The following is a 23,487-nucleotide window of genomic DNA, read 5'->3' as shown; positions in this document are numbered from 1 at the left end:
AAATGACTTTTAAGAATTATGCTAACAGAAATGTTAGGGAAATAGAATCTGAAAGAAGTCACAGACTAGGACAAGCCGAGGTTCATAGTGCTTTGTTTTTCTGGGCGGGCAGGCCTTTTAAGTAGAAGATCCCACACACTCTGTTCTGGTATTCGTTCTGCTGGGCACAGGCAGTCGGTCACTCAGTGGTTTCCCCCCATTTACCAGCCATTCCGTAGCAAAGAAACTTCCGTTGGCCAGGACCTCCGGCATTTTATCTACTAGTGGTGGTTTTTTGTTTGTTTGTTTGTTTTGGTTTTCTGAGTGGTTTTCTTCATTCACTAGCAAGAAGAAAATTGGGGGAGAAGTTTTGAGGACAGGGTGGAGTGACACGGTCAATATTTTTTCATGATGTGACACCCCCGAACCGTGTTTCAGAGATGTTTGAGAGTGTTAGATTTGTGAGGCAGCTGACTTAAGCTGTGAGAGGCAGCAGAGCGCAGTGGTATAGTGACAGCCAGGGTTGGGATCTTGGATTTGCCACCTCCTAGCTGTGGCACTTTGGGAAAGTTACTCCACCTTTCTGTGCCACCCGAAGATCCTCATCTGTATCATGGCAATAATAATTGCTGTAAGGCTGCCATGAGGATAACATGGGTTCACTCATAGGCCTGCCATCATACGGTTAGCGGTGGAATCTTTCCTAATCTTAGAAGATTTCAGATAGTTGGATAAAAATCTGGAATATTATTAACACACTGTTGTTGTTTTTTTATTATTAAACTGTTAAATAATTTTTAGCAGCATATTTATGGAGTGATTTTTTTTCAGAACTTTTCCCTTTCTTGTGCAGAAGCCCTAACAGGACCACGTCTTGCCTGGAGTCCTCATGTCATATCTGGATTCCGGACTTCTGTTTACCCCTGACTGTTTGACCTTGGTCCAGTCATATATTTTCGACTTTCCATTGTCACGGTGGGGCTAACACTGCCTGGTGTGTTTGGGGCTGGTGTTTTCCACCCCTTATGGGACGTGCCATGTGTTATTGTCCCCCTGCCCCTTGTCCAGAGGTGGAGGCAGGGCCGAAGAAAATTTGAATCCACGAAAGCAGGGTGATTCAATATTTGTTTAGAGTTGTTCCTGTTATCTTAGGGTTAAAGAGCCATCTAATTTTCTCAGTTTGTTCTCTGAAGGGGAGTAAGACACTCCTACAATTGTGCACATACAGTAATTTAATCAAACAAATCGAATTAGAACGGATCGAATTAGAAAGGACACAGGCTGTCCTTGATTTGTTTGTCTCAAGCTGGTGGCATTATGCCAACGGTAAATAAAGTTACCTGCCCCACAAGGAGCGTCTCCTGGTGCAGCGATAGGAATAAAGATGACTTCATTTTTGAAGAGCATAAGCCGAGCCCCGCTTTTGGCAAATGAAATCATCCCGTCTGTGTCCTTTGCACGCCTCAGCCAACCAGCTGGTTACGGCTTTCTTGAGGAGAAGCCGCGCCGGGGTTCAGCTTCACCTTCTGCCGGCAGTTCGTTTCTTCACGCCCGATTTTAGAAAAGAAGTCACTGCTAAATTACGGGGTGCCGGAGACGTTTCGTGGGCAGTTTCAGTGCTGACGTTTGGAGGAGAAAACAACTGGTCCCCAAATATCGCGGGGCCCGGCCCGGGACTCCTGCTCCATCAAGGCGTTGCTCCCTGGCCAGCACGGGAGGCGCCCGCAGTGACGTCGTCGACGTGCCGGACTCTGGACCGGATGACATGGAGGTCACGGCGGGTCTTGAATTCACACGAGGTGTCCCAGGAGAAGGACCCCGCGCCGCTGATGGGGAAGGCAGGGGGTGACTCTGGAGGTCCACGTGGCCGTGCTTCTGGCTTTAAAACGTGAGACGGTAAAGAAGAAGATTCTTGCTTCCCTCCGCCTCTCCAGGGCCTGCCTTTCCACCCAGGCCAGAGCACCAGGTGACTGTTCGTAGCTTACGAACTTTGCTTCCTTAAAGAAACGTCGAGAGGCTGACTAGCCAGTAAATGTGCTCTGACTCTGGGCCTGCCATCTGGCTGCCTGGGAGAGGAGGCCACACACACTTGAAGCAGTGGTAGAAAAGTCTGGAAACCGGAAAAGAACAGCAGCTGATTTTAATTTTCGTGCGTTCCCAGCCAGCCTTTCCCCTTGTAATTGCGTGGCATTCAAGAGTTTCGTATCTGTCCTTTGTCACTCAACATTACGTCGGGACTTCAGAATGTTTTCATGGCCAAATAATATTTCATCGAGTGGCCGGTCTCTCTGACAGAATCAGCTCACTGCCGGGTCTGCCCCGTTGTTGTAAATAACGTGGCGATGACAGCTTCCTGCGGGGACCTCTCCCCCTTTGCTTTCGTTGTTTTCCTGACGGCAGATTCCTGCAAGTGGAGATATTTTCGACATTCTCATTAACTACATATTGTGTCCATACGAGTCACACTAACATCTCCCTTTGGCGCGCCGGGAGCATAATGGTTGCTTTGCACTCTCAACGGGCTTGCTGTTGTGTAAAGGTTATTTTGCTGATCTGCTAGGTGGAAAAATGGGACCTTGCTTGCGGTTTTCGTTTGCCTTCCTTTGACTATCAGTCAGGCTGAAATTTTGTCCATCTACTCCCAGGTTGCGTTTTGTCTCTTTTTGAATGACAGCTTTATTGAGTTATAATTCACCTACCATACAGTTCACCTATTTATTTATTTAAAATTTTTTTTAATGTTTATTTATTTTTGAGACAGAGAGAGAGACAGAGCATGAACGGGTGGGGGGGGGGGTGGTTCAGAGAGAGGGAGACACAGAATCCAAAACAGGCTCCAGGCTCTGAGCTGTCAGCACAGAGCCCGACGCGGGGGGCTCGAGCTCACAGACCGTGAGATCATGACCTGAGCCAAAGTCGGCCGCTTAACCAACTGAGCCACCCAGGCGCCCCCAGTTCACCTATTTAAAGGAAACCATCCATCTGTGGGTTTCAGCCCCACATTGTGCTCTGTGCTGACAGCTCAGAGCCTGGAGCCTGCTTCAGATTTTGAGTCTCCCTCTCACTCTGCCCCTCCCCACTCAGGTGCTGTCTCTCTCAAAAATGAATAAATGTTAACAATTTTTGAAAAAAAAAAAGCTATTTTAAAGGATCCCATGCAGTACTTTTTAACATATTTAGAGTTGTATAACCATTTGCCAATATTTAATTCCAGAACATTTTTGTTACCGCCAAAAGAGACCCTGTACCCGTTAGCACTCACTCCCCATTTGCCTCCAATCTCCCCGGTATGTATAGATTTGTATATTCTAGATATTTCATTCAAGTAGAACCCTACCACCTGTGGTCTTTTATGACTGGCTTCTTGGCTTCGTCCATCTCGTGGCACGTTCCAGTGCTTCATTTCTTTTTATCGACAAATGTGCCATTTTGTGGATATACTGTCCAGCATTTTATCATTCACCATTTGTGTTGCTTCCAGGTTTTGGCTGTTATAATAATGCTTCTATAAATTTTCACATATAAGATTTTATGTGGGCAATGTTTTCATTTTTCTTGAGTATATTCTTAGGAGTGGAAACTGGTAACTTTATGTTTAACCTAGTAACATTCCTTTCTTGCCTGTGTTTACTTCCTGTCCAATTTTTGGATGAAGTTTTTTTTTTTTTTCTGATAATTTGAATAAAGTCTTATATCATAAATATGTTAGCCCTTTAATCATGTTTGCTCTGAATATTTTCCCAATCAGTAAATTTCCGTTTGCAAGTTGCTTATGAAATTTAAATCTGTATATAGTTGAATCTGATTTTTTAAATTACATTTACCTCATTGTTTTAAAGCTGAAATCATTGGGGCACCTGGGTGGCTCAGTCGGTTAAGCAGCCGACTTTGGCTCAGGTCATGATGTCACGGTTCATGAGTTCGAGCCCCGCATCGGGCTCTGTGCTGATGGTGCAGAGCCGGCTTGGGATTCTCTCTTCCTCCCTCTATCTCTGCCCCTTCCCTCACTTGCTCTCTCTCTCAAAATAAAGGAACCAAGCCAATTAGACAATAAATTTCATATTAAAAAAAAAAAGCTGAAATCTTGGGATAACCCCGTCCAGGATTTAACATTTTTTTCAACCATTTTCCATATCTTTATTATTTATTAAAGAAATTGTTTTAATGTTTATTTATTTTTGAGAGAGAGAGACAGAGACAGAGTGCAAGCGGGGGAGGGGCAGAGAGAGGGAGAAGTAGAATCTGAAGCAGGCTTCAGGCTCTGGACTGTCAGCACAGAGCCCGACGTGGGGCTCAAACTCGTAAACGATGAGATCATGACCTGAGGTGAAGTCGGATGCTCAACTGACTGAGCCACCTAGGCACCCCTCCATGTTTTTGAAAACAACTTTTAATTTCGAAATCTTCTTGGGATTTATTTTGTTGTATGATGTAGATATGACTCTAAATTACTGTTTTTCTCCAATTTCACTGCTGCTTTAAGATGATCTTTTTTTTTTCACATTTTCTGTCATATATTTTAAGTCATTCAATAAAATTCTAGATACAACAGTCATTTCTGGCTGTCCTATTTTGTTCTCCTAATCTTATATTGCACCAATATGACACTACTTAATAAGTACTTCTTTATGATGAGTTTCAACATCTGAAAGGATTAGTAACTACGCATTAGTCTTATTTTTCAGAATATCCCTTGTTCTTTTCTCATGATACTTCTAGGTGAATTTTAGAATAATTCTGTTGAGTTCTAGAAAAATCCTATTGGGATTGGTTGGATTTTTATGAACCCTATACATAATCTGGAGAATCATATCTAGTCTTCACTCATCTATGACCATGATACCACTTTCCGCTTTGTAAGACTTCTTGTTTCACAGATTGTAGTCAATTTACTTTATTCCCAGATCTTTTCCATTTGTATTGCCTTGTGAATGGGATCATTATTTTTTAATTATATTTTCGCACATAGCAGTGCTATTAATTTTTTCGTTCACTTACACCAACATTTACCGAGTGCCTTCTGTGCTCTGCAGTGTGCTTGACACGAGGGACACTGGAATTAATAAGCCACAGAGTACGTCCTTAGGAAACGGATGATCTCGTGAGGACACAGGTCTATAACCAGTGTGGGCAGTGTTTTGGTGGGGAACACTCAGCAGACTCTGCAAGCCCAGAGAAGGGTCTTGTGGAGCAGCATGGTAGGTCAGGGAGGGCTCCTGAAAGACAGGACATCTGAGCTGAATTTTAAAGGCTGACAAGGGCGGCAGCATAGGATTATGAGCCACAGTCCTGAATTCTGTAAAAATGGAATTGATTCTTTTCATTTTTCTAAGAATATGAATACATGGCAGAGGAGTGATTTTTGTTGTTGTTTCTTCCTGTCTAATATTTTCCATCTTATCCCTCTCATGCCGTCCCTCCAGATTTTTCCCCCCATCTCCGGTTTTTCTAAAGCAATGTTAAAAGAGTGAAAGTGGTAGAAAATGTAGAAAATGCCCTTATTTTGTTCCTGTTTGAAGTAATTCATAAATATCTGCCCATTGAGGATTAAAATGTTTGTGTGCTTATTAAGTTTCCCACTTACAATTCATAACCATTATGTCGGGTATATATTATTATGCCCATACACAGATGAGGACAGTGAAGGTCTGAGAGATTGAAGGAATTGTCCTAAGTCCATAGTGGTGAGGAGTATCAGAACATGATCTTGAACCTGGGTCTTTTGACCTAAAGTTTTCGGCCTCTGCCTCCTTTCTGTCATGCTTCCTCAGTCACTAGGTGCATGCTTTTGCCAAAGCAGATTGCACTTGTGAAGAGGGTTTGTTGGCAGTCTTCTTGCAGGGAAGTGTTTATCCACAGAACAAGTGGTGGCTTCGACATGCCAAACAGTGCTCCTGCCCAGGCCCATGTGTTAGAGGCTTTTTGTGAAGACGGGATGAAATCCAAGGTGCTTAAACTTAAGGTGCTTAGCTGAGCTAAGTTATTCTCTGCCTCCCCACTGTATCTTTCCCATTCTTCCCACTTATAACCTAAAGCCTCATCCTGGCAGCTCTGACCTCTTGTCTTTTGAACTTTGTTCTGCAAGCAAACACAGACCAAGAGGACAGAGGCAGAGGAGCTGGACTGCAGAGTCAGGTGGACCTGAGTTTCAGCACCAACTCTAACATGGGCTAGCTGCGCATTTTGGGCAATTCACTCAATGGGACAAAGCCTCGCTGTCTCCTTCAGTGAAGAGAGGATAGTGTATCTCGGTGGTCTTTTGTGGGGGAATAAATGAGAGCCTGTGTACCTACATAGTACCTAATGCATACTAGGTTACCTTCGTATTGCCTTTTTCCCTGCCTTTCTGATTGGTCTTGCAAATTTATTCATTCATTCATTCGCTACATATTTTATTTATTTATCTATCTATCTATCTATCTATCTGTTCTGTATATTGAATGCTTACCCTACAGTAGTAGGGTACAGTGCAGTAGGCACTGAATGTATTAGCAAATGAGATAGGTGTGGCCCTGACTTTGTGGAAGTTTTAGCACTGTGGAGGGAGACAGCCAGTATTCAAAGACAAAAAAAATACATCAATAAACGCAGTGAAGGAAAAGGATGGGATGATTTGAGAGGGAATAACAGAGGCAGGCCTACTTGATGTTAGGTGGCTAGGAAAGGCCCTTCCGAGAAGGTGACAATCAAGCTGACACCTGAAAGGTGAGAAAGATGACAAAGGTAACAAGACCCAGATTGTGTTAGAGAAAAGTTATTCAGGCTGCTTGTGGAAAGTGGGAAGGAAGAAAAGGAGAAAGAGATTCCATTTAGGAGACTAGTGTAGAAATCTAACAGGAAGTGATGGTAGCTTAGATGGAGGTAATGGTTGTACTAATGGGTAGATAGGGACATATTTGAGAAATAATTAGAAGGGACGTGGTAATAGATTAGATGTGAGAGAGTGGCAGGGTGTCCAGGCTCACCCCCAGTGTCCGATTTGGGCAGCTGGGTGGATGATGTTCTTTATTAAGATGGGACAACTAGAGATTTGTGTTTTGGAATGACCCTGGACTTCTGGAGATTTAATCATGCTCAGAGTTTTCCTGGGGGTGGAAGTTAGGCAGTTCTTGTCTCAAGAAGGCATTCTAGAAGGTAGGAAGGAGGTGCCCAGAAAGGGGCCCCTGAGGAAGAGTCTTCTCTCTGAGCTCCAGGTATATAGAACCTTCCTAAGACTGAAATTGGACCAGGAAAAGCAAGAATTTCCCCCTCCCACCACCAGCCACATAACAAACACAACGCCAAGTAATGAGTAACAGCAGAATACTGCTAGGAAAGGGGCATGAAATTGGAGAGAAATCCCCTCTGTAGCCCAAACATACAGGGACTGCTGAAAACAAATTGGAACAGAAACACCGAGGAAAACCCTCTGGCATACCAGGTCCCACAGTAAGCACAAGTTAGTAGCCCACTACTTGAGGAGTTTGCAATCTGTGGTACTTTGGAAGTAACTATAGAGACAACAAAACCCAGCCCAGCTTCATCCTCTGACTACATTGGCTCAGTCTCCCCCATTTGTTGCCTTTTAGATGAAAAAATGTGCCCATTTTCAGGTGTAAATATTATTTACCTCATTCTGTTTTTCTACACATAATCTTCAACATTGAATTTAAAAATACGAGATATATACACAAATGCACACACAAGCAGGAATAAGCAAACTGTTGTGAAGAGCAATAAACCAAACCCAGAAATGGCCCACGTGTTGGAACTATCAGGTAGGAGCTGAAAAATATCAATGAATAATATGTTACAGGATATTGTAGAAAAGGTAGACAACATGCATAAAGAGGTGGGAGTTTCAGCAGAGAGATGGAAACTATAAAAATGTAATATTGAAATGCTAGAAATAACAAAGCAGCATATAATAGAAGAAGAAATTTTTTTTGATATGTTATTTTTACGTAATCTCTATCCCCAACATGGGGCTTGAATTTACAACCCTGAGATTAAGAGTCACATGCTGTACTGACTGAGCCAGCCAGGTGCCCTGAGATGAAGACATTTTTTGATGGTTTGTTAGAATACTGGACACAACTAGGAAAAAAATCTTCCAGTTGAAAATAGGTTAATAGAGATTATTCAAACAGAAACACAAAAAGAAAAAAAAAAAGAGTGAGGAAAAAATTAGAACAGAGCATGCAAGAATTGTGGAAAAAATATCATGTATGTATTTGGTGTCTCAAAAGGAGAAGAGAGAAAAACTGGAACAGAAGAAATATTTGAAGAGAAATGGCTAAGAGTTTTTCAAAATTACTGAAACACAACAAACCACATGTCCAAGAATCTCAGAGTACACCAACCAGGACAAATAGAAACATACACTTTGATATATTATAGTTAAACTGTTGAAAATCAAAGATAAAATCTTGAAGGAAGCCAGAGAAAAAGAAACTTTGTTTTATTTATTTATTTATTTATTTATTTATTTATTTATTTACTTACTTATTTACGTTTTAAGTAGGCTTCAGGCCCAGCACAAAGCCCAATGCGGTGCTTGAACTCGTAACCCTGAGATCAAGACCTGAGCTGAGATCCAGAGTTGCTTAACTGACCGAGCCACCCAGGTGGTGCAAGAAACTTTAAATACAGAACAATAATGGTAATAGTTACAGCAGACTTATCATTAGAAATTCTGTAAGTTAAAAGACATCAGAAAGATACCCTTAAAGTACTGGATGAAAAATTCCAAAACACCTCCGAAGAAAGAAGACAAAAACTTTCTGTTTCTTCTGGGACAAACAAGACTTGAAACAATGCATTACCAACAGACCTGCATGACAAGAAATGGTAAAGAAGTTCAAGCAGAAGAAAATACAGATAGATATAACAAAGTGAAGATCATGCAGAAGAAAATACAAATAGATATAACAAAGTGAAGATCATCACAGATGGTGATAATGAGCATACATATAAAAGACTTTTTCTTATGTTTAATTTTTTAAAAAGATCACTGACCCCTTTGGAACACCTGGATGGCTCAGTCATTGGAGTGTCCAACTTCAGCTCAGGTCATGATCTCATGGTTCATGAGTCCGAGCCCCGCATCGGGCTTGCTGCTGTCAGCCTGTCAGCGCAGAGCCTGCTTTGGATCCTCTGTCCCCCTCTCTCTCTGCCCCTCCCCCACTCACACCCTATCTGTCAAAAAATAAAACATTAAAAAAAAAAAAGACGATAATTGACCACCTAAACCAATAATAGCATCAACATATTGTGGGATATATAACATAGAAGTAAAAGGTGTGACAACCATCGCACAAAGGATGGGGAAAGAAATGCAAGTACACTATTATAAGGTGTTTATGCTACATATGAGTTAGTGTAATATTATTTGAACATGAATTGTGATGAGCTAAAGAGCTGTATTGTCTATAGTTGGGCAGCTGAGAGAGAAAGACTGATGGATGGACACACAAACACAATTAACCAGTCATTAGTGGAAATGAAATGGAAACATCAATCTAAAAAGCAGAACGAGAGAGAAAAAAGGAACAAACAACAGATGAGACAATAAAAAAAAAAACAACTAGCAAGATGGTTTCAATCATGTCAATTAGTACATTAAATGTAAATGGTCTAAAGAATTAAAAGGAAGAGATTTTCAGATTGGATGCAAATGCAAGGCCTAATATATGCTATCTATATGAAAACTATTTAAAATTTATATATATAGGTAGACAAAAAGTAAAATTATATATCATGCAAACAATAATCAAAGCAAAGCTAGAATGACTATATTACACCAGAGAGTTAAATTTGGAACAAGGAATATTACAGGTAAAGGGAGATGTTACATTAAAAAGGGGTCAGTTAACAACAAGGCATTGTAATTCTAAAAATGTATGTACCTAAAGTAGAGCTTCTAAATGTCTAAAACAACATGTATAGAGGAATTTATAACATTAAATGCATATACTAGAAGGGAAAAAAAATCAAATCAGTGATCTAAATTTCCAATTCAAGAAATTAGAAAAAGAAGAAAAAATTAAAGCCAAAGCAAGCAAAAAGAAGGAAATAATAAAGATCAAAACAGAAATCAGTAAAATAGAAAACAGATAAACAGTAGAGAAAATCAGTGAAACCAAAAATGGATTATTTGAAATGATCCATAAAATTTGTAAACTGTTAACAAGATTGGAAGAGTTAAAGAAAGAAGACACAAATTATGAACCCATAAGAAGAGGAAATAGTACTACAGATTCATAGTATTAAAAAGCTATAAGGGAACAGGTGCCTGGCTGCCTCAGTCAGTGGAGCATGTGACTCTTGATCTCGGGGTTGTGAGTTCAAGCCCCATATTGGGTACATAGGTTATTTAAAAAATAAAATCTTTAAGAAAAAAAGATTGTAAGGGAAAATTATGACCAACTTTATGTCAGTAAATGTGATCACTTACAGAAAATAGATTCCCTGAAACATGCAAACTACCAAAGCTCACTCAAGAAGAAATAGATAACCCAAATATTCCTATATCTTTAAAGAAATTGAATTTGTAATTAAAAACCTTCTAAGAAAACTACAGGCCAAGTTGACTTTATTGGTGAATTCTACCAAACATTAAAGGAAGTGATTATAGCAATATTATAAAAACTTCGAGAAAACAGAGGAGGAGGAAAACACTCCCTAACTCATTTTATGAGACTGATATCTCATATGACTATAGATGCAAATATCCTCAACAAAATACCAGCAAACTGAATCCAACAACATATAGAAAGGATTATGCTTTGACTGAGCGAGATTCATTTCAGGAATGCAAGGTTGACTTAACATGTGAAAATCAATTAATATAATTTATGAATAGAGGGGTGCCTGGGTGGCTCAGTCGGTTAAGCGTCCAACTTCGGCTCAGGTCATGATCTCACATTTGTGAGTTTGAGCCCTGTGTCGGGCTCTGTGCTTACAGCTCAGAGCCTGGAGCCTGCTTCAGATTCTCTGTCCCTCTCTGCTCCACCCCCCACTTGCGCGTGCGCTCTCTCTCTCTCAAAAATGAATAAACATAAAAAATTTTAAAAAATATATATCAATAGAATAAAAGACAAAACCCACATGATAATGATAATTTCAGTAGATGTGGAGAAAGCATTTGACAAAATCCAACACCCTTTCCTGATAAAAACCCCTCAACAAACTAGAAGTTCACATCTTCAACCTGATAAGGAGGCACCTATGAAAAACCAATATCTAACAACACATGTAATGGTGAAAGATTGGATGTTTTTCCCCTAAGATCAGGAGCATGACAAGGATGTCTCTTCTCACCACTTCTATTCAGTATTGTAGTAGAGGTTCTAGCCAATACAATTAGGCAATATAAAATAAAAGGCATCCAGATTAAAAGGGAGAAGTAAGACTATTTCTGTTTGCAGAGGACATGATTTTGCATACAGAAAATCCTAAGGAATTCACACACACAAACCCTATTTTAACTAATACATGATTTCAGCAAGATTATAGAATACAAGGTCAATATAAAAACATCACTTTTATTTCTATACATTAGCAATAAACAATCTGAAAATGTAATTAAGAAGTCAATTCCATTTATAATAGCATCGGAAAGATGAAAATACATGGGGATAATAAAAAGAAGTATACATCTTATACCCTGAAAACTACAAATCACTGTTGAAAGCAATTAAAGAAAATCTAAACAAATGGAAAGACATCCCACTTTTATGGATCAAAAGACTTAACTTGTTAAGATATATCTGTATCTGTATCTATACTCTCTCTCTTTCTACACACACACACACACACACACACACACACACACACATATAATAAATACAAGATCCATTTTTAACTTTAGGAAAAGTGCCCAGGCCTTTAATGACTATGTGCTTAAAACAAACAAACAAACAAACAAACAAACACTTTTCTGAAGTTCAGTGATTACTCTGATCACATTTTAGTTTTTCCTGTTAAATTCAATTAAAATTAATTCTAATGGTTTTAAGTTTAAAACTGGCTTATATAATACAATCTGTTTTTGTAAAATGATTTTTATCTTTCTTCCCTTGATACGTATGTATAGAGACATCTGGATTGTTGTTTAATACATGCTAACTGGTTATTTCTGTAGGGGGGATATTTTGAGATGATTTTTAATTTTCTTTCTGTGTTGTACAGAATTGGTTTTTTGCTTTTTAAGATAATCATGGCATTTTTAAAAAATTAAAATATTTTTGAAAGCACACGAAGGCTAACTATTGGGCCCCAAAGTAGAGATGTCAAGGAAGCCGTTGAATATCTGAGTCTGGGATTCAGAGGGGGAAAGTCTGCAGCGGAGAGGATAAATTTGGGAGTTGGCAGCATAGAGATGATTTCTGAAGCTCAGAGGAACGGATGAGATCATCTTGAGGAGAGACTTACAAGAGACCGTGCTCTGTGCATCCGCAGCACTTGGAGGATGTTGGGGAGGAGCCTGCAGTGAAGCCAAAACTGACGGTTCACGGGGTAGGAGGAACACCTACCTCTTAGCACTTGCAGAGACAAGTGCTAAGTCGGGAAGGAGCCAGGCAGTTTTGAGAAGATGCTGGGATGTTGTTCAAATGTAAGGGTTGCCCGCCTGGATTTCATTCCACAACATCTGTTCATTGTGTGCTTTCTTTTCTGTTTCCCAAAGCTCGAGAGTTAGAGATCCAGCAATCGCTTCAACTCCATTCAGAGAATAATGTCGAGACCTCTAAGAGGTTTGGGGCGTGGCTAACAGTTGGGTCTTTGGGGAGCTGCTGACTGTCAGCAAATGTGGACAACATGTTTGGAGAACACTTGTATGGTTTTTAAATTGGCCACAAGTAGCTTCTGTTTGATAAATGCTTTATTCGACTTGCCAGTTTAAGGCAAGTAGCCTCTGTAATAGTAGATATGTGTTTACATGTCACTGTAACCCACTCAACTTACAGGTCTTTATCCTGCTTACTTGGCAGTCTTTCTTGCCGGGGCTAAAAGTTTAAACCTTTAAAACCTCTCTGTCTGTTGACAAAAGATCAAGTCTGGGGAGAGAGAGAGCTTAGGTTGTTTGTCTCGGCTCTCCCCTGGAGAGTCTGTAACCTTGGCTCTGTAGCTTAGAGGGTTCGCCCTCCCTAGGGAATTCTGGGGCCAATGCCAATCATAGGCTCCACCCTTTTTGAGTTCATCGAGCTTATGTAGGGCTGAAGCTTCAGTCTGCCTGTCTGTGACGTCGGCCATTGGTAGCTGATGACTATTCCCGCCTGTTGCTGGGACCTGTTTCTGTCTCACCCAGACTCTCTGTCAACATCCTGGCATCCAGCAGAACCCTCCGCCTCAGCTCTTCTCCCGGCACCATGCACCCTTCAGCACCCTTCAGTCCTCAGCCATCCTCGCCAGGAGGGCCACACATGCCCCGTCTCATAGGTGCCATTCTCTCGGCTCTCCTAATCCTTGCACTCGCTTCTGCACCAGCCCCGATGCACTGGTGTGTGCGTGAGGAAGGTGATTTGTCAGGTCGTGCAGCGCGTGTAGACATGCGGTTTGAAGGGACGAGGCTTGGATGTGGATCTGATTAGTTTTCCGATTTTCTCCCCTTCTAGGTAATACTTACCAATATTCAAAACAGAAGCCCTAAGCCTGGCCCTGCTCCCCACGATCAAGAACTAGGTTTTTTCCTAGAAACAGGACTTCAGAGAGCCCATGTCCTCTATTTCAAAAATGGGTAAGCCTTCTTCATTTTTTAAATCAGGTTCCTAAAGAAGGAAAATAGAAAGCCTTACAATGCCATCTCCGGTTTAGCTATTGTAACAAAGCAATTTTAAATATGAACTATGATTGGAATAGTTTTTTAGAATAATGGGTATAGGCTCTTTTGTCTGTTCTCCCCCGGCTCTCTCACTTTGCCATGAGGTTTGAAGGTGGGAGAGGGAGGAAGGAGGGCTGTATGGGTATGAGTCACATGAACGAAGCACCGGCCCAGCGGGAGTCGGGGGGGGGGGTCCGATGGGAGCCTGCTTTATGCCATCCTTCCTCCGTGGCAGTGGCTCTGCACACAGGCCTCCCCCTTCTTTTGGGGGACAAGTTCATGACATGGAAATCCCAGCACACAGGATCACTGTCCCTTGAATGGCTTATCAGTCCAGAGACTTGAGTTTGCCAAATATCGGACAGTTTTTATGAACGTGGGGGCGGCTCTGAGGCCACACAAGAACGCTTTCCATTTGAGCTGCCTTTGGAAAGGGCATGTGAGGGCTAGCTGTCTAAGGCATTTGGTGGCGGTTTTCCTTTTTGTGTGGCTCTTACAAGAAATGCGATGATTGTGTTCCAAATCTCTTCAGCTGTCCCTTGTTTTGACCTTGTGCTGCAGGATAGATGTACATGAAGTCCAACAGTAGGTATCTGGCTCTTCCGTAGCTCCTCCTGGGCTGGGCACGGGAGGCCCCTAGGGGCCCATCCCCCTTCCTCTAGGAATAGTCACGTAGCGCTTTGAACGACAGAGGGGACGCAGGTCCCAGCCTTGGGATAAATGAACAGTGGAGTTGCTCCCTGTTCATTTTTAAGAGCTTCAAACCTTGGGGGCGTAGCTCATGGAAATGGCATTTCATCTGCCTGGGGGCTCAAAGCCACACGCCTCCATCTTCTATTTGTTGTGCGTAAATGCTGATTTTCCCAATCTTGTTAAACTGTTTGTAGAGAAGGCCTGTTTGGCTCCAAAGGCCATTGATTCAGATTGGCACGGCCTGTGAAGGGCCGCAAGGACACCCCAAGGTTTGGACTGGCTTGAGGCCTTGGCACCAAGAAGATGCTCTCAAGTTTGATCTCATCCTCCACTGACTGAGATCATCTGAGCGATAGTGCATGTCCCCTAAGCTCCATTTTTAGTTCTATTTCCAATGATGTTATAAATAGAGGGAGAAGGGAGGGAGCATGGAATATTTTTTTGAGGATCTGTTTCTTCTCCCTTTTAATAATAAGTGGTGGGCATCAAGGAGAGACCCTGACCTTGCTCTCCCTCCCTCTAACCTGTAAGTGTGTGTGGTTAACTCCCAGATGCAAGTCTGGAGGGGTGAATGCGTTCCCTTGGGGCTCTCAGAGGTGCCAAACCAATACCTGCTATTGAAAATGCTTTGTGTAAGATTGGTGAGGGTGGGCTGGATCATTTGTTTTCATCTGAAGCCTATTCATTGAGGAGGAAGCCAGTCATACTGGGCTCTGGCCTCCTGCCCTGAAATGTTGGTGGTCCACCGGAGTCCAACTGAAAAATAATAATGATGAGAAGTTTGCACGAGATGATGGATTACATGCCAGGAATTGCTTACCGGCTCATTTCTCTTTTTGTTTCACCCAAGTTCAAGGAGATTCCCATTTGACGTAGCCAAAGTGAAGAGACCGCTTAACTTTGAAGCCTTTTCTTCTCCTTTCTTGCCGTCTTGCTGTTCTGTCTGGGCTCTGAAGACCAGTGAGGGGATTGGCCAGCTACTCCAGAGGGTCCTTGCCAGCTGCAGCGTCCTGAAGGCTGGGATTGTGCGGCAGTGATGAGAGATTACTTTGGGGTGGATAGAGGTGAAGGCCACTTAGGGGACCACAAAACGTGGATGAAAAGAGAAAAAGCAGCTGGAGCTTTTGGTCATGCCCCGTGCTTCCAGCACCACCTGACTTAGAGCAGTGGGTTTCTCAGGGCCCAAAAGCCAGACCTGGGTCATTTGTCAGTGGACGTCTGCAGCTAGGGTCTCTGCAGAGTAGGTGGGGACATCCGGAGGTAGCTGCTGTCCCTAAGCACCAGTGGCTTCTTACATCCCATCTCCTCATGTGTTTGCTCCTTTTCATCTTTCTGCCCCTGAAAAATATGTATCTGGAAGGATATAATGGACAGGGTTAGACTGATTTGCGAGGATAAGAAAATGTACTGTAGAGAGCTTCGTAATAAGAGATGGAAATCCATAAAGCAGATCTTTTTCTTTAGAAATACACTTAGGGGCTCCTGGGTGGCTCGGTCAGGTAAGTGTCCAGCTCTTGATTAGGCTCAGGTCATGACCTCATGGTTCGTGAGTTCGAGCCATGCATCGGGCTCTGTGCTGACAGTGTGGAACCTGCTTGGGATTCTCTCTCTCTCTCCCTCTCCCTCTCTGCCCCTCCCCCCACTCACACTCTCTTGCTCTCTCTCAAAATAAATACACAAACTAAAAAAAAAAAGAGAAATATACTCAGATGCCCTCAGCTTTTTAGTTGTCATCCCTGAGGACTTAATGAGTTTTAGTAATCAACTTTATACTTTTGTAATTCTCCCATCTTTTCTAAGAGTCAGTGCCAAACCAGTGAACTTGGGTCTCTTTCAGAAAGAGCCTGAGCTCCAGACCTTGGATCCCAGGGATGCCGTTGTGTTCACCAAGGCTCTTACTTTGTCATCACTGACCCTCACAGTGTTCGCTCTTTCCTGGGCATTGCTGCCCCGTGAGGCTGGCGCTGTAGGTCACCCCACGGGAACACGGTGACCTGGCTGCCGTTCTGCCATCAGTCCTTCCAGCCCTGTGCCACACAGGGGAAGGTCTGTCTGTGTGTGGAGACGCTTGTTCCATGGCCTGCCGTCATCCTGCCCCGCTGGGAGGAAGCGCTGGACCCAAGCATGAGGCGTTGCCAGGGGACGGTTCCCAGGCTCTGCTGTTGATTGGGGTTTTCTCATCACATTTTTCCTCATGTCTCATGCAGAGCATGTCCCAGGTCACCATTTCTTCCTCTCTCCTCCTCTCCCCTGGCCCCTCCTGCAGCCTCTTTCCTCCTGGAGGGAGAGAATGCTTGGTGCCATCCCAGCGCCATACTGCCCCGTCTGTTTCACATCTAGTTCTTACCCTGTGGGTAGCTCAGCCTCTGCAGAGGGTGAGATCAGAGAGTGTTAGCCTTCAAGCACCAGGACTGCTCCCTCCGTGGGTTCTCGGAGGGCGTTGCCCAGGCTGGCGCTCGGATGAGGGGCAGCGAGGGTGGGAGCCAGAGGCCTTGGACTTGGATGGAGCCAGTCCTTCTTCTCACTGGGTCTCAGTTTCTTTATCTGTGAAATGGGCGTAATCCCACCTATGTCACAGAGCTGAGGTAACGCACACGTGAGAAAATGCTCGTGGAAGCGCTTTGTAGGGCGTCAGGCGAGCGGCAGGCGCTAAGTTGTCATTTCTGGTGATGATGGTGCCCAGCCGACTTTCCAGCAGGAAGTGGAACCAAGTTGAAGCAGGAGTTTGTGAAGCAGCCATCACTCATTTGGTTGCTGAGGCTCATACCACACATTTTTCAGGGAAGGGCATTTATTTGTGACTGCTGCTTTGGGTGAGCTGTGCTCAAGATGTGTTATCAGTGAGCTTGGATAGCACTAATGACCGATGGCCTTGGTGCTTTAGGGAAAGGAGGTGGGGTGACTGGTCTGATGTGGTAGCCACGGGTGTTCACTGGGCAGCACAGGGGGTCTCAGCCTGGCGCTCCCCTCAGCCTTCTTTTTTTTTTTTTTTGAAAGATTTTTTAAAATTTTATTTTTAAGTAATCTCTACACCCAACATGGGGGCTCGAACTCACAACCCCAAGATCAAGAGTCGCACGCTCTTCTGACTGAGCCAGCCAGGTGCCCCTCCCCTCAGCCTTCTAAGGAGAAGAGAAATGATTCTCCTCTCTTCAGTCCCCATGGCTCTTCCGGGAAGCTTGGCTTTGGGATTCCAGTTATTGATTACATGCTGTTTTAGGAATATTTGATCATCTTTTATAAACAGAGGTCAGCAAAGGACATTTCAAGTGGTTTTGCTTCTTGTCAGCCATGTCTGAGGTAGTGGCTGAGCAAAACGGATTGCAGTGTGTGTTTTCCCTGGCTCTGAATTTCTTTTACTTCAGGGAGGGTGGGGACAAGTTAAAACAAGGCAAATACCAGCGACACCTGGGAGGCGTGCCTGTGGGTTGTAGTTTTTGCTAGAGCGCATCCTGGAGTTGTACCTGGGAGACCCCAACTCAGAGAAGGTGGGAAGTCAGGCCTGTGGTCAGACTCTGAGCTCCCCGAGATGCTTGTGGCCACACTGGGGAGTAAAGCGGTGTAGAGCGCCTTTTTGGAGTTTTGTTATTACAGGCAATCAAATAGACCGCTAATCACCGCTGTGCATTGGCTTTAAAGATTCCTAGACTTCCCCAGTAATTTTGGTGCCCTTTGTTCAGCTTGGCTTACTGTAGCCCAGAATCAGCAGGCCAAAAAGGGGCAGAGAGGCCTGCAGTGTCCCACGGGCTGCTGAGTAGGGTGCTTCCTGTGTTTATGGTCCCCAGATAGCAGCCACAGGCAGACAGACTCCTACGGCCCATGTGACCATGGGGAGGGGGCCAGCCAGGAAGCCAGGGGGGCCGTGCTGCATGCACCATCTCCCCAGGCGCTGAAGCAGCTTGGCCTTCACCTTTGCCTGCTAGCTGGCCTACCGGCTGTCTTCCCACCTGCAGTGGTCCGAAGTTTTCCCTTCTTGAACAGCACATGACTTTTTTGTATCAGAAGCCAACAGCGAACATGGGAGAATTCAGACACATTTCCAGGAAGCTGTGTATCAACTTCTTGTCCGTGACGATCTTCCAGGGATTCAGAGATTAGAAGGAAATGGGCCTGCACTCTAGGAGATAGTAGGAGAAAAGAAAAGGTTAAGACATAAACCTAAGTAGGGGCGCCTGAGTGGCTCAGTCGGTTAAGCATCTGACTTCGGCTCAGGTCATGAACTCGCCGTTTGTGGATTTGAGCCCTGCATCGGACTCTGTGCTCACAGCTCAGAGCCTGGAACCTGCTTCAGATTCTGTGTCTCCCTCTCTCTCTGCTCCTTCCCCACTCATGCCCTATCTCTCTAGGTCTCTCAAAAATAAACCTTAAAAAAAAAAAAAAGACGTAAACTTAAGTAACTTTAAAGGTTGTGAAATGAAGGAGGACACCTGATTACTTTAACTGAAGTGAGCTCGAGTTTCTAGGCCCATTTATTTATTCACTCAGCAAGGTCATTTGTTCATTCGTTTAGTGAGGATTATTGCTTACCTGTGAGGTAACGGACCCCATCTGAGTTAGGTGCTGGTGAAAAGGAGGGGCAATGTCCCTGCCCTCCTGCAACTTACAGTCCCATGGGGAGTTAGGAATTAAAACAAGCAATTTCGGGATAGTTTGTGTAGTTGCCAGGGCAAGGTCCAGGTTGCCACAAAAGCAAATAGGAAAGCGGCCATGTTGAGACAGCCTCACGATTTGTAAAGGGAGTAAAGCTTTGAGGATGTGCACTTGAAATGCTGTCAATGCAAATCGACTAGGGAGTGCCAGGGCTACCTCCCAAATAGCTGGTAGAACTATGGAGTTAGAACTCTAGTCAGTATCATATACATTCGGCTGGAGTGAGGGTTTATGTAGAGATCTGTGGATTTTCACATAAACTTCTCAGCATAGGGCCTGGCACGCCATAGATTTGGCCAGTCATCTGACAAGTATTTGTTGAGTTCTGCTGTATGTCAAGTACTGGGCTTGGTACTACATTGGCCAATAGAAGAGACATAGTCCAGGCTATCAGGGAGGATGCAGTCGACTGAGGGAGACAGATAATAAACTGGGAAACCGATGTGTACAATTACAAATTGGAAGAAGTGTCGGGCATTGAGTGGGTGCAGTGGAGGCAAAGAGCAGAGGACCTGCTTATGTAGGGTGGTCAGTCCAGGCCTGCCGAGGAGGAGACACTGAGCCCAGGACTTGACCGTGAGAAGGAGGTAACCCTGCCAACAGCAGGAGAAAGAGGATTCCAAGCAGAGAAGCCAGCATGTGCAGAGGTCTGGACGCGGGAAAGACCTTGGCGTGTTTCAGAATCTGAAAGGATTCTGCGTGGCTGAAGCAGTTGCAAGGGGAGAGTCACAGACTCGGTCCCGAGGACTTTTGGTCAACCTAGCTCACTGCCCTGAGCCTGTCACACGAGTCATTTCCCTGCTAAGGAAAATTTCCATAATAGTTGAACTGATGGCGGGGTATAGAATCTGGAAATCTGGGGACTTATCAGAGCACATTTGTTTCAATCACTGCCCTTTACAGATGGGGAATCTGAGAGCCAGAGAAATCACGTTCAGTATCATCTAATAAATGTGTATTGAGAACCTTACTGGGTTACTTTACTGATGCCGAACACTGATCTAAGAACAGGTGAGACCCAGTCAGTGCCCCTGTGGAGTTTCCATTTTGGTTGGGAAAACAGTCAGTAGATAAGGCAGCAGGATTTTATTTTATTTTTTATTATTATTTTTTTCAACGTTTATTTATTTTTGGGACAGAGAGAGACAGAGCATGAGCGGGGGGAGGGGCAGAGAGAGAGGGAGACACAGAATCGGAAACAGGCTCCAGGCTCCGAGCCATCAGCCCAGAGCCCGACGGGGGGCTCGAACTCATGGACCGCGAGATCGTGACCTGGCTGAGTCGGACGCTTAACCGACTGCGCCACCCAGGCGCCCCAAGGCAGCAGGATTTTAAATCACACAACTAGTTGGTGGCACAGCTGGGGCTTGGACCTCCTCCTGACACCCAGTCCTGTTCTCTCACCACTTGGCCCACATGGACCATGCCCAGTTGGTACCCTGTTCTTGACAGTGGTGCACTGGGCAGCGTAGCTTGGAGGAATACGTTACACTTAGAAAACAAGGACTTTTAAAAGCCAGTCGAGATGTAATTATTTATGTAACAGAATGCATCAGCCAAATCTTCTCTGTTTTGTTTAAATGTAAACTAGGTCTGGCTAATCCCTTAATGCCATCAGAACTTTAGTATGGAAACAAAGGAATCTTTGTCAATTTTAATTATGAAACCCCAAGACCACTTTCAGTGATGAATTATGGGGAATGAATTATAGGGAACAGGTAATTGCTTTCAATGTACTCACAATGAATGTTGGAGCCCTGTGTTGTCCGAAAGCTTTACGAGTGCAAGGGAGCTGCGTCTATGTTGGTCTGCCCTTGGCTTTAGTGGAAGAGGGTAGGTCATTTTAGGCTTCCAAAGTGCTGAGATGGGAGGGTTGAAAGGGGAGGGACCAGTGAACTAACCGGCAGTTCATTGCATCTCATAAAGGCCTCTGCGCACGTGGTTTTGACCGGCTGTGCGCTGCCTCCTTTCAGTCACCATTTAGAATTGGGAGTTCCCTGAAACATGAGCTAGTAGATGAGTTTATTTCAGTTCTTCGCAATAGATTTGTCTCTGTGGTGATTTTCTGTTTTGATGGGGGCAGGAGGGGAGGGAGAGATTATTTGTTTATTCATTCACTTATTTATTCGCCCATCAAATATTCATGGGCTGGGAGCTAGGGTTAAGCGCACAAATGATCCCTATGGACTTTCTAGTTCAGCAGGAAAATAAAAATTCCCAGTGAGTCAAGCCTTCGGAAATAGGACAAAGACAACGCTAATTTTTAAATTTTTAAAAATTTACCCTTTCGCTTGGCAAGTTTTCCTGAAAGAGATAGTTGTACAATACAATGTCTGACAATCAAAGGTAACAGGTTTTTTTTTTTTAATATTCCCAATACCTCTTGATATGACTGGAGATTGATCCCCCTGGGAATTACTGATAGCAGTGGCAATATTTGCAGAACAATTCTTGGGTCATGCTCTGGATGGGGGTAGCCCAAAAAAGCACACACTGGTGGTATCCGTGGTATCAGGAACACTACCCACCTCTGTTTGGTTTCAGATGATGTGTTGTGACCTTCACTTGTTCTGCCAGCATAAATATCTGAGGATATTTACCTGAGGATGAAATGGTGAGCAGCCCTACCTGCTCCTTGCTCCCGGAGAGAAATTCGATCATTATATTCTTGGGTGTCTAGGGCTGAGATAGTGCTCAGAAGGGAAGGTCCCCATTTCTGTGGGAGTCCATTTTAAAATGACATTGACCTAGATTTGGTGGTGAGGGGAGGTTTTCCTGAGGGAGTGACTGAGCAGAAGCCTGAGAAGATAAATCATTCCATGGCAGCTAAGTGGCAAAGTCAAGGGTTGGGGGGGTGGTGCTTGTTGTGTAGAAGCCTGCAGGCTTGCCCAACAGACCCATCTTTTTTTTCTGTCTTTCTTTCTCCTTAGCGTTGAACCAGCATCAAATATACTATACACAGGGCTCACCAGGGTCTTCTCAGGTTCAGTGAAACACTCTAACTCACAAGACTTTCACAGGCCACAGTGGACACCCATCTAGATGGAAGAATCCAGAACAGGATCGTAAATTGCCAGCAGGGCAACGTCAGGGGTTTCTCTTCTTTGTGAATCATGGTCTCAGCAGTCCGTATGGCCACCCAGCAGCTGTTGTGTTTGCCCCTCCCTCATCAAGTGGCAGAGAATGAGCCTCGCAATTAGTGGGCACGGGATCTGTCCCAAGTACTCAGGGTTCCCCTAGGGAGGTGCTCAGTTTTAAGCCCTCACATTTGAGGAAGCCCAAGCTACGACGTCCTTGTCAGATGTATATGGTTCCTTCCAGTCCAGATGCAAGTTATCAATCAGGGGTCACTTTTATCATAAGCAATGTTGCCTGGTAACATAATTGACATTTTATCTTTATTAGGTTTCCTGGGAAACAGAACTGGAAAGTTAACCTCGGGTCAAGTTCTCAAGCAGACGAGGAAGGGAATTTGTTAACCCTTTGCTCGCATTGTATTTTTTTTTTTTTTTCTTATCTAATTTGTCGGTCTCCCATCACTAGAATATACGTTCCACTTGGGCAGAAGTTTCTCTTTTGTGTGGGGAGCAATGTCTGGTACAGAGCTGTACGTGAATGAACGAGTGAGTAAATGAGCTTCTTGTTTTCAGCTGAGATAGCCATGGCTCACAGATGGCTGACGTTTGTGTGCTTACCTTAAAATTAGGTGATGTAGCATATATTTATCGAGAGCTCAATGGAACTTACTGCCCCAGTTAACTGCTTCTCGGTGGTAAAGAGGGAGATGTGCTCTCCTCATCTAGGTCTTTCTGCATATCATGTCCTTCTGTTAAAGGAGGGTGGAGGGGGCCAGGCATCAGATAACTTCCTTGACCTCAGTAGAAAGTAATACATTTTCTGGGTAAAGCTTTGGGACCTCTGCTTTCCTCCTTACCTCTGGGATTGGAGGATATTTGCAGTAATGGCGGCTTAACTATAAGAAAGTTCTCAAGCAGGCCCTGGCCTAGCTTAGTGCTCCTAGCTTAGTGGAATTTTGGTGACTGCAGGCCTCCTCACGGAAGCCTCATATGCACCCGTCTGGATGGGAGTCCAGAGTTCCCACAGCAGGGACGAGAATGACTGTCTTCAGTGGTTTAGTTGTTGAGAAAGTTTGCTCCCAGGGCTTCCCAGACCCGCATTTTTCAAGTAAGGAACTCTTCGAGTTGAAACTTCTTGGGGCAAAGTTGGACACTGAAGCACGTCAGAGTATTTTAAGTGTGGCCTTTGTACGCGGCCCCCCAAGGGCCGACTGTTGAAATGACACATGTGTGTTGGGAAAGAGGAATTTGCATCCTGTCTGGTCAAGAAGGAAGCCAAATTTTACC

The 23,487-nt window shown here is 44.0% G+C and overlaps 1 protein-coding gene across 1 annotated transcript in view; it reads left to right on the top strand.

Moving 5' to 3' along the window:
* The window catches only part of TTC7B (tetratricopeptide repeat domain 7B), a 254,369-nt gene that overhangs the window by 66,627 nt on the left and 164,255 nt on the right, over positions 1–23,487 (top strand). Inside the window, 1 exon segment of the mRNA XM_030319778.1 lies at positions 13,575–13,696. Coding sequence (XP_030175638.1) covers positions 13,575–13,696 — 122 coding nt within the window.

This window comes from Lynx canadensis, chromosome B3 (genome assembly GCF_007474595.2).
Source record: "Lynx canadensis isolate LIC74 chromosome B3, mLynCan4.pri.v2, whole genome shotgun sequence".
In the NCBI taxonomy this organism is placed as follows: domain Eukaryota; kingdom Metazoa; phylum Chordata; class Mammalia; order Carnivora; family Felidae; genus Lynx; species Lynx canadensis.
This window is presented reverse-complemented; position numbering and strand designations above follow the sequence as displayed.